This window comes from Magallana gigas, chromosome 8, assembly GCF_963853765.1.
Source record: "Magallana gigas chromosome 8, xbMagGiga1.1, whole genome shotgun sequence".
NCBI lineage: Eukaryota > Metazoa > Mollusca > Bivalvia > Ostreida > Ostreidae > Magallana > Magallana gigas.
Window position 1 is genome coordinate 13,313,485 of NC_088860.1, and position 14,220 is coordinate 13,327,704.

General features: G+C 34.0%; 1 protein-coding gene across 1 annotated transcript in view; it reads right to left on the reverse strand.

The window, feature by feature from the left end:
• The window catches only part of LOC105333767 (ribonuclease H2 subunit B), a 122,653-nt gene that overhangs the window by 10,605 nt on the left and 97,828 nt on the right, over positions 1 to 14,220 (reverse strand). Inside the window, exon 2 of the mRNA XM_011436931.4 lies at positions 8,788 to 8,917. Within this exon, the coding sequence (XP_011435233.4) occupies positions 8,788 to 8,899 (112 nt within the window). The 5' untranslated portion in view covers positions 8,900 to 8,917. The remainder of the gene's footprint in view (positions 1 to 8,787; positions 8,918 to 14,220) is intronic.

The window sequence follows — 14,220 nt, forward strand, 5'->3', positions numbered from 1 at the left end:
TTTATATAAATGGTTTATCAAAGAAAAACATTTCCTTCCAGAAAGTTATCAAACGAAGGTCGGCCTGATACAACCAAGCTTTTGTAAGCACAAACGTATCTTGATGCAATACTTGTGTTTATGTTACATTATCAAACATGGTTAATTTTCTTTCCGTACGCTTGTACGTAAAACATGGGTACGGTACCTTAAACTCAAACTTGAAAAGAAAAAAGAAGTTTTGATGATTTGGTTAAAAAAACAACAAAAGGTATGATATCTCTAAAATAAAACCGCCTCTATTTATTATTCATTTAAGGAATGAATTCAATATTTATTTGTTTAATACGATATAAAATGGTTTGGGGCAGTTTACGCTTTATAAACCGCAAAACTGTATAAAACAAATAAATATTGAGTTCATTGCTTATAATTTAATTTTTTAACTCTTCATTGTAGATAAAAACGGTCATTTGACCTTTAAAATGATTTAAAATTGTACAAAATTCAAACGTAACATCAGGCGCATTGATACGTTTTTGACGTTAGTCTTACTATAACGTAGGCAACATTCTTTATACGATATAAATGATTTTTTAGCCAATCAGAAAGTGCGTTACAACCAGAATTAAATTATTTAGTCTTAATTCAAGAACACAATTGTCTAAAGAACTTGATGGCAGTTTCAGAACGTTCCGAAAGGTGAAATAAGGATTCCAAAGAAGAGTATTCACGACTCTTGCGACAATTCTTTACACACAAATTCGATCAACAACGTTGTAACCTATTACGGGATAACTCAACAGACAAGTTGAAGTATAGTGAACATAATTGTAGGTGCACAAATATTAGGATACTACAGGATTAAAGAAATGCATTAACTCAACCTTTTCTCGCATCCTTTGATTTAGTCTTTTATGTTACACAGTTAAGTTTCAAAGTAATACATGTGCATGTAGATACTCCATTCCCAAGCATCACAGAACAAATGACATTACGTGACTCAATTGATACTGTATCTAAAGAGATAAGTCAATGAAGTTCATGGGGCAATGAACTTGCATTCAACGAAAAAAGTGCATGTAGCGAACGTCAGCATTTGTGTTAAACCAATTCGAGTTGTTGTGATCCACCTTCCCAACAACGTTCAATGAAATTACAGGGTACTAATCCCTGGACCGTTGGAAAAGACTTCCTATCTCGTAACATTCTAACACCAAAAAAGCGTTTTTCGGGAATCAAATATAGAAAATTAGTAATACAAATAAGACACACTATTTAAGTTTATGTATGTTTATTATTGCATTGAAATGGCCATAAATATTAATACAAGTATTACACATCATCATGTCATTGTCACATTAAACCGTAAAAATCATAATGAATTGTATAGCACACACACCGTGACAGGCATACAATCACAACAATATCCCGTCATACAACTCGATCTGTGATCATTAAACTGACCAATAAATAAAGTTACATCGTCATGCAATTACTCTCAAACACATGCGTAGCTGGTTCAATTAATACCAAGTTATCTGAACGTTTTCTCTTGCACATACAAAATAATGTAGAGGTGTTGCATGATGAAGTCATGTATATATTGCATTTTATCTTTCCGGGCTCAAGTTCCTTGCGTTTGCTGACAAGTCCCCGAGAGAAAGGGAGGATTGTGGTGTCGATGCGGGGTCATCGGTCCCATTAGGACACGTCACGTGGGAAGTTCATTCCGACCTGAGGTCAGTGATACGAACCCTCATTCTCCATACACAATAATTGTGCACGCGTGAGTTTTCCGTGGAGTGGTCTTTTTCAGTATTGGCTTTGGATGGAGAGTCGAGCACAAAATAGGCAAGGGGCTTTCTCTGTCCTCCGCCTCCTCGGAACATTCCGGGATATGAAATTCCAGACTGGGTTCTTTAGCAAAGCGAACGTGAGTTCGGTCCTCGCGTCTTTTCTCGGACTGACGAGATGGAGATTTCGACCGCTGTTTTGGCGGGAAAGTCGTGTTTTTGTCTAGTGAGTTGCAGCGATACAGGGTGTCAGTTTCAAAGATGGATTTCTTGCTCTCGTCGCATGGAAGTAGAGAATCCATGGACTCCATCTTGAATAGTTTCTTAGTAAATGGCTGTTTCTCTTCCAGGTCCTCAATTTTGAATTTGTTGTCCCGTTTATTATTGTCCAGATTTGTTATAATCTTCCTCACTTCGACAAATCAAGAAGTTCAATAATAAATAATAATTCTCCAAGCGTACTGTTAATTTTCTTCTACTCAATTGATTTCAATCGCTTGTGAATCTTCCTCTACTTGTAATTTGTATCCTTTCTTCCAACATCAAATAAATCTTCTATCCTTAAGATAACGAAATCTCCTTGTACGCAAATAGATTGTCTCTCACATTAACAATTGTCCGTCTTCTCTTCTCGAAGTCTTGTTTATATTTAAAAATTTCAAACACAACCGTGCCGAATAAATATATTATCTTGCCAATTATTTAATCTCCAGGACGCGTTGCCAATTTGGAACTCCTCCAAGATATTTTTTTACCCTCCAATAGATTTTCATTTATTTGGGGGATTTTAAAAACAAGATATCAATGATATTTTGTTATGTAGGTTATCGAATGCCGATCGACTTCTTTCTCGGGGTCAATCCTAGGGATTGTGTTTACCCGACTGGATTTCGAGCAAGTCTTGGACAGCCATCAACATTTTTTAAATGAAATGTATACGCATTCCCATAACACAGATGATGCAAGATGTCAAGGTATACATACTTAACACATAAAGAGAAGTACGTCTCTACAATGTTGTTGATGTTTTATTTACAAATGTACAAAGTTCTTCGCATCATGAATTTGGGTTTAATACAAATGACGAAAGATGTGTCAACGGGTGACCTTATTTAATATTAAAGCCACTTACGATTTCCGTAAGATCAAAACAAAATTGAGATCAATACAAAACTGATGCAATATGACATGTTGGTTTAGACATTACTAGTTCTGACTGGATGTCGAGCAAGTCTTAGACAGCCATTAACATTTTTTAAATGAAATGTATACGCATTCCCATAACACACATGATGCAAGATGTCAAGGTATACATTTGATAAGGCAGAGTTCTTGAAATCTTTCGGTCCTGTCGGCAAGACCGATAAAAATGACCAAGGACCGATTACTTGAGGTTGCCTGTCAGTCCAAATGACCGGTAGATATGGACAGAGTAACTTGCGAAAATATAACAAATTTTCATACTCACTGAGGAGATCCGAACGCATACGATAAATCTAGAGGAGTTTTTCGCGGTTTTTTTTCGCTCTCTCTAGACTTATTATACATTTTCGGAACACCTCAGTAATTATTACTTCCGTTGCTTTCGATAAGTGGCGAGTATTTCGTACATATTGATACGGTGTGTTTATAATGCAGCTAACAGATGTAGTCAGACAATAGGAAAAAGTCTTTCAATCATTTTCCAACCTAGATGTCGTCAGAAATCATGTGAGAAATTGGAGAACTTGTTTTAAACATAGCGTAAACTGAGGGCCCCCTATAAATCCAAGATGGCGAGTGTTGTCTCCTCACGTTTTTTCAATGTACATTGCATACACCGAAACAGGGTTTTCAGTGAATGTTTTTATTGCAATACACAGAAATACACACAAAAATCCCAATGTAATCATTTATAAATTTTTTCGGGAAATAAGAACTCCGCTATCTGACAACCGAGCCCTAGTTACATGAGATGTGCAGAAAGAGAACAAGAAGAAAGTTGATAATGAGAGAGGGAAGGAAATAAAAATAATTAATGAAGTGATAAATAAGAATGTTATCAGGAGCCAGAATGTGAAAGTTAGGAGAAATCAGAATAATAAAGGTAAAAATGAGAGAAACTATAAGGCAAATATACTTGTAGTTTTTCATCTTTCTATTGAAAATGTTTGGACTGATAGAAATCAGTCTGGACTGACAAACTTTTGATGGTTGTCAGTCCAAATGACTGACGGTGGAAAAAAGATTTCAAGAACTCTGATAAGGTTTTTAACACATTAAGAAAAGTGTGTCTTTACAACGTGGATTATGTTTTATTTATATAAAGTACTTTAATTTGCATCACGAATTAGGGGTTTAACACAAATGATGCAACATATACTGTTGGAAAGTTAAAAACACAAACTTTATGCAATACGACATTACAGGTTATAAAATAACTGGTTTCATTTCATAAAACGATAGCGGGAAATTAACCTTATATGAATAATGCTTCGTAATCATTCAATAAATATATTTAAAAAATAAACTTCACACCGATCTTTTCTTCAGATGTAAATATTCTGAGTACATAAGGTTTTTTCTATCTTTTCGCAAATTTTCTAATGGTTACAAATTTGTACAAATTCTGATCATACTGTAATATGTATCAATGTTTTCACTTTATCGATAATAAAGTTCAATATCAAGCCCAGTGGGCATCAATCATTTTCATCATTGACTAAAAATTGTTAAAGATTTAGCTTGTTTCAATCCATGACCATGTAAAAATGCCGTTATCTTTATAAAATGTATGGTGGAACCCGAAGAGGTCGATAATCTAGATGCTTTGAGAGAGGTTGCTTAAAAGGATAAAAGCTCCTAGGGTTTGTCAACATGAAATTGTATATTTTCTTGAGAGAGAGAAAGAGATATAATGTATTCAACAATTCCTCTGTCGATTTTTTAGCAGTGCCATTGCAAGATAACCAAAAGGGATAAAAATGAACGTTTCATTTGAATCTTTGAAAAGGTATTAACTTATTTTTTTAACATTAAAACGCAGTGTAATGCGGGGTAACTTAGCTTGGGGAAATGACAACAACACGCAAAGCCTTTGATAGTATGATTAGACATGTAAACAAAGTGAACGTTTTAATAATTTCTTTATTAAAAGAAATGGTTAAGCCCTTACTATCCTTGGTTTAACTGGCATAATTTCAATCAAACTTCAATAACAATCCTGCATTGACACTATACATCTATTTGTAGGCAATCCTGTAAGAAGCTTACATGAGGCCCCAGGGCCATACTGCTCACAAAAATATCAGATATGATAATTTCAATCAAAGTTTCACACATCAATACTCAACAAATATTAGAAAAAGCTTTTAAAATCATAAGATGTGATCAAATTTGGCCAACATTGTAAAATTTGCTGTTTGCATAATAGGTAACTTTAGTTTTTTCAAAAGTGAACTTGGATGGGCCTAATCCAAGTCAGTGGAGGATTTCCAATATGCACATTTATTTAAGGATCAAACCCACTGCACTTGTTGCAAAATATGTGGTTAATCCTTATTTTGGACTTAACTACTTATGAATGTGCAGAATCAATTTTAAATACTTGTAATTGGTTTAAAAATAATTAAAATCCTTTTAATCAGCTTAATAACAGTCACGTTAACAGGTATGTCATTCAATCGTCTGGAGATTTAAAACAATTAAACTCAAAGACACAGGTTGTCATGGCAATAAAAGTTAGTTTATCAATAAATTGTTAACCTTTCCAATGCTCTACCTATTGTCAGTGTACAAACATTACTACATAATTTGTTAACTCAATTTCATTACCATGAATATGAAAAAGCCTTATTAAGCAACTGCCATAAGGCTTATAATAAAAGGTAAACCCCCCCCCCCCCCAAAAAAAAAAAAAAAAAAAAATGAAAAACCCATAATCTGAATGCGATATAAAATTTGAAACTTACTGATAAACATATGCTGCTTGCTGGTCTAGAACTACTATCATCCACCTTCTTCCATAAATTGGAAATCTTACAGTATGTGTACTAAGAGTTAACCATTTTTCCTTTCTTGATAGGGAGAATTTACTGTTGATTCATTTTAGTTATTTTAAGGATAATTTTATGGGTTTCATATTCATACAAGCAGTACCTATGGTTTCTCTATGGAGTTAAGGTTCTTTTTCTATTTCTTTTTTTGGTGTTAACAGTTGCAATTTACTTGTTCTGTTTTTGAACCAGTAGTACAGCATGTGGCACATTGAACATCCATTTTAAACACAAAAATAGAACATATGTAACTGTATCAAAAGATGATACACTTAAATTTTAAAATTGACTGGTTGGCCCTTTTAATTTCCTTTGAAAAGCTCTAAAGGTAAAATACCAAACTTAAAAGGTAAAATATATGGATTTTTTCTTTACTGAATAATAATCTATAGCTAAATAAATCATATCTTAAAATCTAAGGTAGATCTAATGGTTAATGTGTTGACCACCCAACATCCTTAAATAAATGGAAGTCTTTTTTCAAGATAGTGTACAAGTAAATTCAAGATTCTTTTTCTTTCAAATTCTCAAAACTTTATATAAAGCCAAGATCTATGCATCAAACAGAATCTAACTCTATGATAGTCTAAATGCAGTTTTATCAATGTTCTTATTTTGCTTTCATGTATTGTACATGCAATGATATGCATACAGGTAAGCTCATTACATGTATGAAGACTATGATTTAATAGAGAATAATTTACATGCTGACACCTATAATGCATGTGGACACCAATTCATCTAAAGTCACCATGAATCAGGTACAGACATGTATGATATGATTTCAAATAAATTAAAGTGTATCTGGTAATTATAGTCACACAAATGACGTCATTGGATTGGCCACATACTCAGAAGGGACCCTGAATCCATCATAAAGACAGCCCTCTTCTGGACACCAGAAGGAAAAAGGAAGAGAGGGAGACCAAAAGTTACCTGGCGGCGAACAATGGAAGCCGAGATGAAAGAGCAGCATCAGAAAAGCTGGGGCACTCTCCAGAAGCTAGCCAGTGACAGACAGGGATGGAGAGCCCTCGTTACTGCCCTATATGCCAAAGGCGTCACGGGCAGTAAGTAAGTAAGTAAATGACGTCATGGACACAAAAATAAATTGCATCTTCTCAGATTGTAGACTGGGCACTACTTTGCAAGATTCATATTGAGGAAAATGGAATGTCTGAGGGTTTTAAATTGTTAGATATATAATTGATAATGTCTTTCTTATAATACATGTAATGCCTATCATACATGTAGTATTGTATGTCACAGTTCATGCATCATGTATATCTTAAGAATCTAAAGGTGGCTCACAACACCGTGAAATATTTTCTCAAATCAGCAGAAAATTACTTGATTATGATAGATATCATAACAGTCATTTACGGATGAGAAGTTTTTAAGTCCAATAGGCAAACAAATGTGCAGTTTTGGATGAAAAATTACATTTTCAAAAATTTAATTGAGTTAACATGAACAAAGGCTCCAGGCGGATTTGAACTTATGATCTGCGGTTCAGAAGCCCAATACTTTAACCACTGAGCTAGTCAGAGCTACGACGATATACAACCTAATCAAATGGTATAAACAATTTAACAAAACATATAAATCGTTACCTTGTGACATAGTGTCTTAAAAAGTATTTATAAGTGTAGGAGTAATGAGGTACCTTAAGAGAGATAACTCTAATTATAGACTAAAGTACAAAAAGCTGTTGTAAATAAATGCCAATGGTATCTTCAAACAAAAAGTCAGTTTTTCAAGAACCCACCAAAAATGTGCAATAAAAATTGGAATGTCATCAGCTCCATTTGGAGAGATTGCTAAGCCAAGAATCCATGTACCACACACAGTTACATGAATTACAATCTTAACCAGTGATGTCAGACTATATATTTATGTCATATATGTACATACAGAGTTCTTGAAATCTTTCGGTCCTGTCGGCAAGACCAATAAAAATAACCAAGGACCGATTACTTGAGGTTGCCTGTCAGTCCAAATGACCGGTAGATATGGACAGAGTAACTTGCAAATATAACTAATTTTCGTACAAAAGCAACAGAAATATGATGAAAACCCTAGCCTCTGTGTAATCACTGAGGAGATCCAAACGCATACGATAAATCTAGAGGAGTTTTTGCAGGTTTTTTCGCTCTTTCTAGACTTATACATTTTCGGAACACCGTAGTAATTATTACTTCCGTTGCTTTCGATATGTTTGGCGAGTATTTCGTACATATTGATACGGTGTGTTTATAATGCAGCTAACAGATGTAGTTAGACAATAGGAATAAGTCTTTCAATCATTTTCCAACCTAGATTTTGTCAGAAATCATGGGAAAAATTGGGATAACTTGTTTAAAACATAGCGTGAACTGAGGGCCCTATTTAAATCCAAGATGGCGAGTGTTGTCTCCATACGTTTTTTCAATGTACATGTACATTGCATACACAGAAACAGGGTTTTCAGTGAATTTTTTTATTGCAATACACAGAAAAACACACACACAAATCCCAATGTAATCATTTATAATTTTTTTCGGGAAATAATAAGTGATTCATGAAGTGATAAATAAGAATGTTATCAGGATCCAGAATGTGAAAGTTAGGAGAAATCAGATCAATTAAGGAAAAAAGAGAGAAATTAGAAGGCAAATATACTTGTAGTTTTTTCATCTTTCTATTGAAAATGTTTGGACTGACAGAAATCAGTCTGGACTGACAAACTTGGGATGGTTGTCAGTCCAAATGACTGACAGTGGAAAAAAGATTTCAAGAACTCTGTACATATCAAACATAATTAATTCAATAAATATAACTTCGACAAAATTGTAACACGCTTCTTGACTGTCTATATTGTTAAACATACAGACTATGAAGCGGTGTCTGTTTACCTGAAAATATTTTAAAGTAAACAGGCACCGCTTCATATAGTCATAAAGGGTGTTCAAAAAATATAACTTCTATAATTCTCTCACTGTTTATAAAACAGATCCATTGGTCTGCCTCTTTGTAGGGTTGTTGCAGACTCTGGACATCTTCGTTTGTTGTTTCTTTACTAGTTTGTCTGGAAGATTTTCTCGGAGGCATTTCACGTGGCGGGAAAGTTTTCTGCACCATAACAAACGACGTTGAAAAGATGCTTAAAATTGTGCAAACATTTTACATGAATCAAGAAGCGCATAGACGATTTAGATTTTGATTAAAGGTAGACATACGTCTCGGCCCTCAGACACCTCGGCTCATGGCGGTCCAACATGCAACACACAATGTTTTTTTTATTGGTTTCATGGTTCGGTCCAAGAGACTGATGATTAAGTGTATCTTTGGCAGTGTTACAACGCACTTTGAAATATTGTGCACTTTGAAAATATTTTTCAAAGTGCGTTAAATTTGGGACCAAGTCCATGCATGTCGATATTACCAGAGACAGAAATATTTTATAAACGCACTTTGAAAAAAATTTAGTCGCGCTGCATGCACACTTTTACTGTGTCCCGAGTTTTTGTTTCCACCACTTTCGCTTGATATTTATACCTTTGTGCTAAAACTGCGTTCATTCACTAAAATGAAAAATGTCCAGATAATCTGTTTTGTGCTTCAATACACAACCCAAAATAGAAAGTCTACGGAGATTTTGCATTGCACCACCGTGTAATATCCCGGATGATAACGTTGGGAATTGTGCGATCGCCAAGTATTCCGAGTGAGTTCCGAATGGTGAAGTGAAAAGATGTGAAAATTTCCCGTTATAAGTCTCCGTAATCTTGAAAGTTTTCGTTCCAGAGTGAAAAATGGTAAATGAAGATATCTTGGATATTTTTCCTTTTATCAATTTCAGTTGTATTTCTTTCACAGGTATGTGTATTTTTAAAAAATATCATCAAAAAGTGATGGATGCTATAATTAACTCATGTTCTTTATACTCAAATTTTCTTCAAAAAAAGAAATGTACAGGCCAATGCATGCATGTTAGTTTCCTCGCGATTTGTCTGGCCACTCCACTTGAGATATGTACCTTCATGCATGTTCGTATTTTATCAAAACGGACATTCTTAGAGATTACATAATTTATCGTCACTTCAATAATATATATAGTTACCAATATGTACAGCGAACGGATTTGTGAATAATGTGGGTTTTTTGTATTGGCGAATTTTTTTAATATGCGGATTAATTTTGCCGTATAACCGTAACAATCTTCACGTTTTGCACACATATTTATATAATAACGATCTCTCAAATACAGACGCATACCGAATGTGCATGTCCAAAATGTAAAAAAAAAAAAAAATTCGTGAGAAAAAATGACATGTTGAAAGTCTGTCACATCACAATCACGAAGACTTTCACAAGAATTAAAGAAAATAAATAGTCAATTTACGAACAAGCTTTAAATAGTAATTACGGTTTTCGCAAAAGTGTAAAATATATTTAAACAACATGTATACATACATGGTGTTGATATTTGTTATCCCTGTTGGTCAGAGCGGCTACAATTTGAATGTTGTTATAATTATGTAAAGATACCAGAGAATTATTCTGAAAAAAATGTGCTATTATTCATGAAATTACTTATTTATTTCGGAAAGTATATTCTCGTTTCTTGATACAATGTGCTTTTTTATGTATATATAAAAGTTCTCCTAACCAATCACTGGGAAATCATATGAATTAGTGTAGGCTTAATTGTCATTCATATTTATATGATTATTATTCAAAACACAGATATTTCAAATCATTGTTTCACTGTCCCCATTGTTACTGCTGCTGTCGTGTCTGAATTTATAATATAACTTTTGTCTCGCTTGTAGTAAAAGTCCACACGATCAGAGATATGACAATAGAGTAGAAACTAACCATGGAAAGTGAAAAAGAAAATTTAAAACTTTGTCAGATGGCATATTTTATTTAAGAATTTATGCCAGAAAAACACCACGAATTAAATCATGTGTACGATAAAATGCGATATCAAAAGGAGTATTTTTAAACAATTGTAGTGATTATTCATTTTAAAAAAATAGTTAGATAACAATAAACATCTTTTTTAAACAAAGAAGCTGTCCTGCAAGTTCAAATCAATTGCCATAAAAACAACATAATTATCAAAATGACAAATGTTTTCAAATCAATTAATGTGAAAACAAGTGAAATTTATGACACATATCAATCACAATTATAACTAGAGCCGAGCTCGTTGCAAAGCAACGAGTAGGTCTTCCGTCGCAACTTCGTGTCGCGAAAGGATTGTCCATCAGTCTCATTAAAATACCTCCTTCTCCTGACACTTGTCAGAGCCTGACAGACCCTGTATTGATAAAAGGTCATCTTTACATGACAATTTCTTCTTACGAATTAGAGCTTTAGAAAATTGATTGGAACTCTTCAAATGGAGACAAAAATTATTAATTCATACCTGTTTTCTATGTAACCTCTAGATTGCGTATTGCACTACTCATTAAACAGATAAAGGCATATCTTTGCTAAGTAGGTGTTTATTTAATTTGTATGCAAATGTGGAGGTCAAGTGGGTATAGTCTGTTATTGATACAGGTCTATCAGAACCTGGCGAGTGTAAGGAGAAGGGAAATGATTTTTAATTATACTGGATTATCAATATGATAATAGTAAGTTCAAGAAATCGAAAACGAGACTCAATTTCAAAGTATTATTTTCATACCAGGCAAGTTCTTCGTTTAACTTACTTCAAGTTTAGGATAACTTTAAAAAGTACATCATTTATGTACATGTATATAATTAATTTAATTATAATAAAAGTGTGGATGTGGCGGTGGGGGAAATGACCCAAAAATCAATTTTCTAAGCGTTAACTTAAGGGAAATTTTGGTTGAGAGAAAGGGGGCATTGCTCCCACTGGACCATCTAAAAGGTACTGTTAGCAAGCTCACAAATGATATCCCCGCTAAGAAAGAAGTCATTACTCACGTATTTCTCTATTAGAGAATAATGGATGGTTCGTTTTCTTTAATAAGTGAGTCAGACAAGGCAGGGTATATTTACAGGTCACAAGTAATCTTTATGACAAACTCTAGCTTTTACTCATTTCCATTAATACAAGATATGACACATGTTTAATATGACTTTGAACTTGCGCAACTGACCCTGGGTCAAGTTCATGACACATCATCGGTCATCAGGAATCTTTACATGAAATAGAAACTCCCAATGTTTCTCCTTAAATGACTTAGGAACAAATCATTACACACCCTCAGGTCATAAGCAATCTTTGTGTGAAGTAAGAAATTCCAAAGTGGATCGGAAACAAATTTTGCACTTTTCCTGCCAGTGACCTTTACTTTGTCCAAATGACCTTGGGTTTAGGTCATGAAGCTTCGTCAGTTAACGAGTATTATTTGTATGAAGTAAGAACACTTCCAATGTTTCTCCATCAGAAAGATATAGACCGGACACGACGTACGGACGGACAAGGTGATTTTTATTTAACCCCCCCCCCTCAATTTTTTTTCGTAGGGTTTAAAAATCTTTTTCGCCCGTTTTGTGCGGCACAAAAAAGACCTATATTTTTCAATTATTTCTATCATATCACATATAAATATACATGTAAATGTATGATTTGTATGCACATTTGAGTTCTCCTCATCATCGTCGGAAAGGATAAGAAACCCTTGGGGTCCAATAATGTCTTTTCATGGGCATTTGTCAATTTGCATCACTAAATGATTTCCAAGCGGTAATAAGCTATCAAAGCTATTGAGATGTTACATGTAGATATTGAATTTCTATAGATTTAAATTTAAGGTTAGGAAAAACAACACTTTTTTATACAGTAAAAAAAAAATCTAAAATAGCTTTATGTACGCGTACACATAAATAAGAAGATGTAGCGAAAGCTATAAAGACTTTATGTCTTCTGTTCTAGACTTTTTCAGAGTTAACAAGCTACAAGTTAACAATCTCCCATTTTGACAAGCTAGATTAAAAATAAAATATTCAGCTGAGTTTTAATCTGCATTACAACCTCATATTACACAACTTCAATGATTTTGTTTATCAATGTGCATATAACAATAAGTAAAATCCCCAAGAACAAATATCTATCGCAATTAAATGCATACATTTTTGGGAGGCAGAAAAGTCGCTATATTATAGTCTGCAAGTCAATTGAACTACTACAATTATTTCAAAGAAATAAGAAACTGTCGACACTTGCAGTACTCTGATGATTTAATGACGATCGACCGACTTTATTGCTTAATGTAGTCGTATATCATTACTTCTAATCCTGAGAACAAATTTTATTTAATATTTGACTTAAAACTGTTAACTTATAAAACCAGAGACATAAATAACTTTTTAAGTTATTTAAGTCTCTGATAATATATATTTTATTCTGTTCATAACTATAGAAGTTTAGCGTGTTCAACAGGTTAATTTTTTAGCCACATTCTCAGATTACGATATCGCACCTTTAATGTGAGGTTGATTGACATCGAATATTTAAACACTTATTGTTTAACAATTGACCGCTGCATTGAAAGCATCCTTCCAAATGTTACTCAATTATTTATCAATTGCTGATCTGCAGCCCAGGGGCAATATTCTAGGCTATGTGCGCTGACGCGACACGAGATTTTCGGTCGCACGTGGAGCGGATTCATTTGACTTAGCATAGACTGACCGAATAAACACACGGGTGGGAAGGTGACATACATTGAGGAGAAAAATGTACACATGTTAAGCAGTCGCCAAAAATGGGTCTTCGCCACATTTTGAAAAAAAAAATCCCTTGCACTGTGATCATGAAACGATAAAATCTAAACAAATCTTGTTTAAAAACTCATGTGAACATTCTAAAAATAATCACTAAATCCCTCAATTCTATCGTGTCAGCCTCTACCGCCAATCGCAACTTCTCGGGCCTTTCTGGCAAGCTCGGAAAAACACTTCGAATGTATTACCTAGGCGTCCATGACGACCCCCTTTTTTTAAAACTTGATATAATTACAACACATTTTATGATCTGTTGAGATGTGAGCTATATTTCATTAAAGGTATCAATATACACTAAAATATAACACAGAAACGACATACAAATCTTCTTGCCGATACTTATTTTAATGGGAAGCGACTCCATTTTGTATAATATTCTAACATCCGGTGATGTTAATACATTCGAGGTGTTTTTCCAAACTTGCCAGAAAGGCCAGAGAAGTTGCAATTGCCTCTACCGCATGTGTTAATTTGATATTTGATTTTTTTTATCCTGCCTTGAACGCTTGGAGACTGTTTCATTTTCTTAATTCGGCTAAATAATGCTTCCAATTTTGAGCGCGCTCTCGCTCCTTCTCCTTCTCTCTCATTTTATGTGCAACCTTATGAAGACGTCAACTACTTTCTACGATATCTATAAAACCTCTCAGCAGTATCTA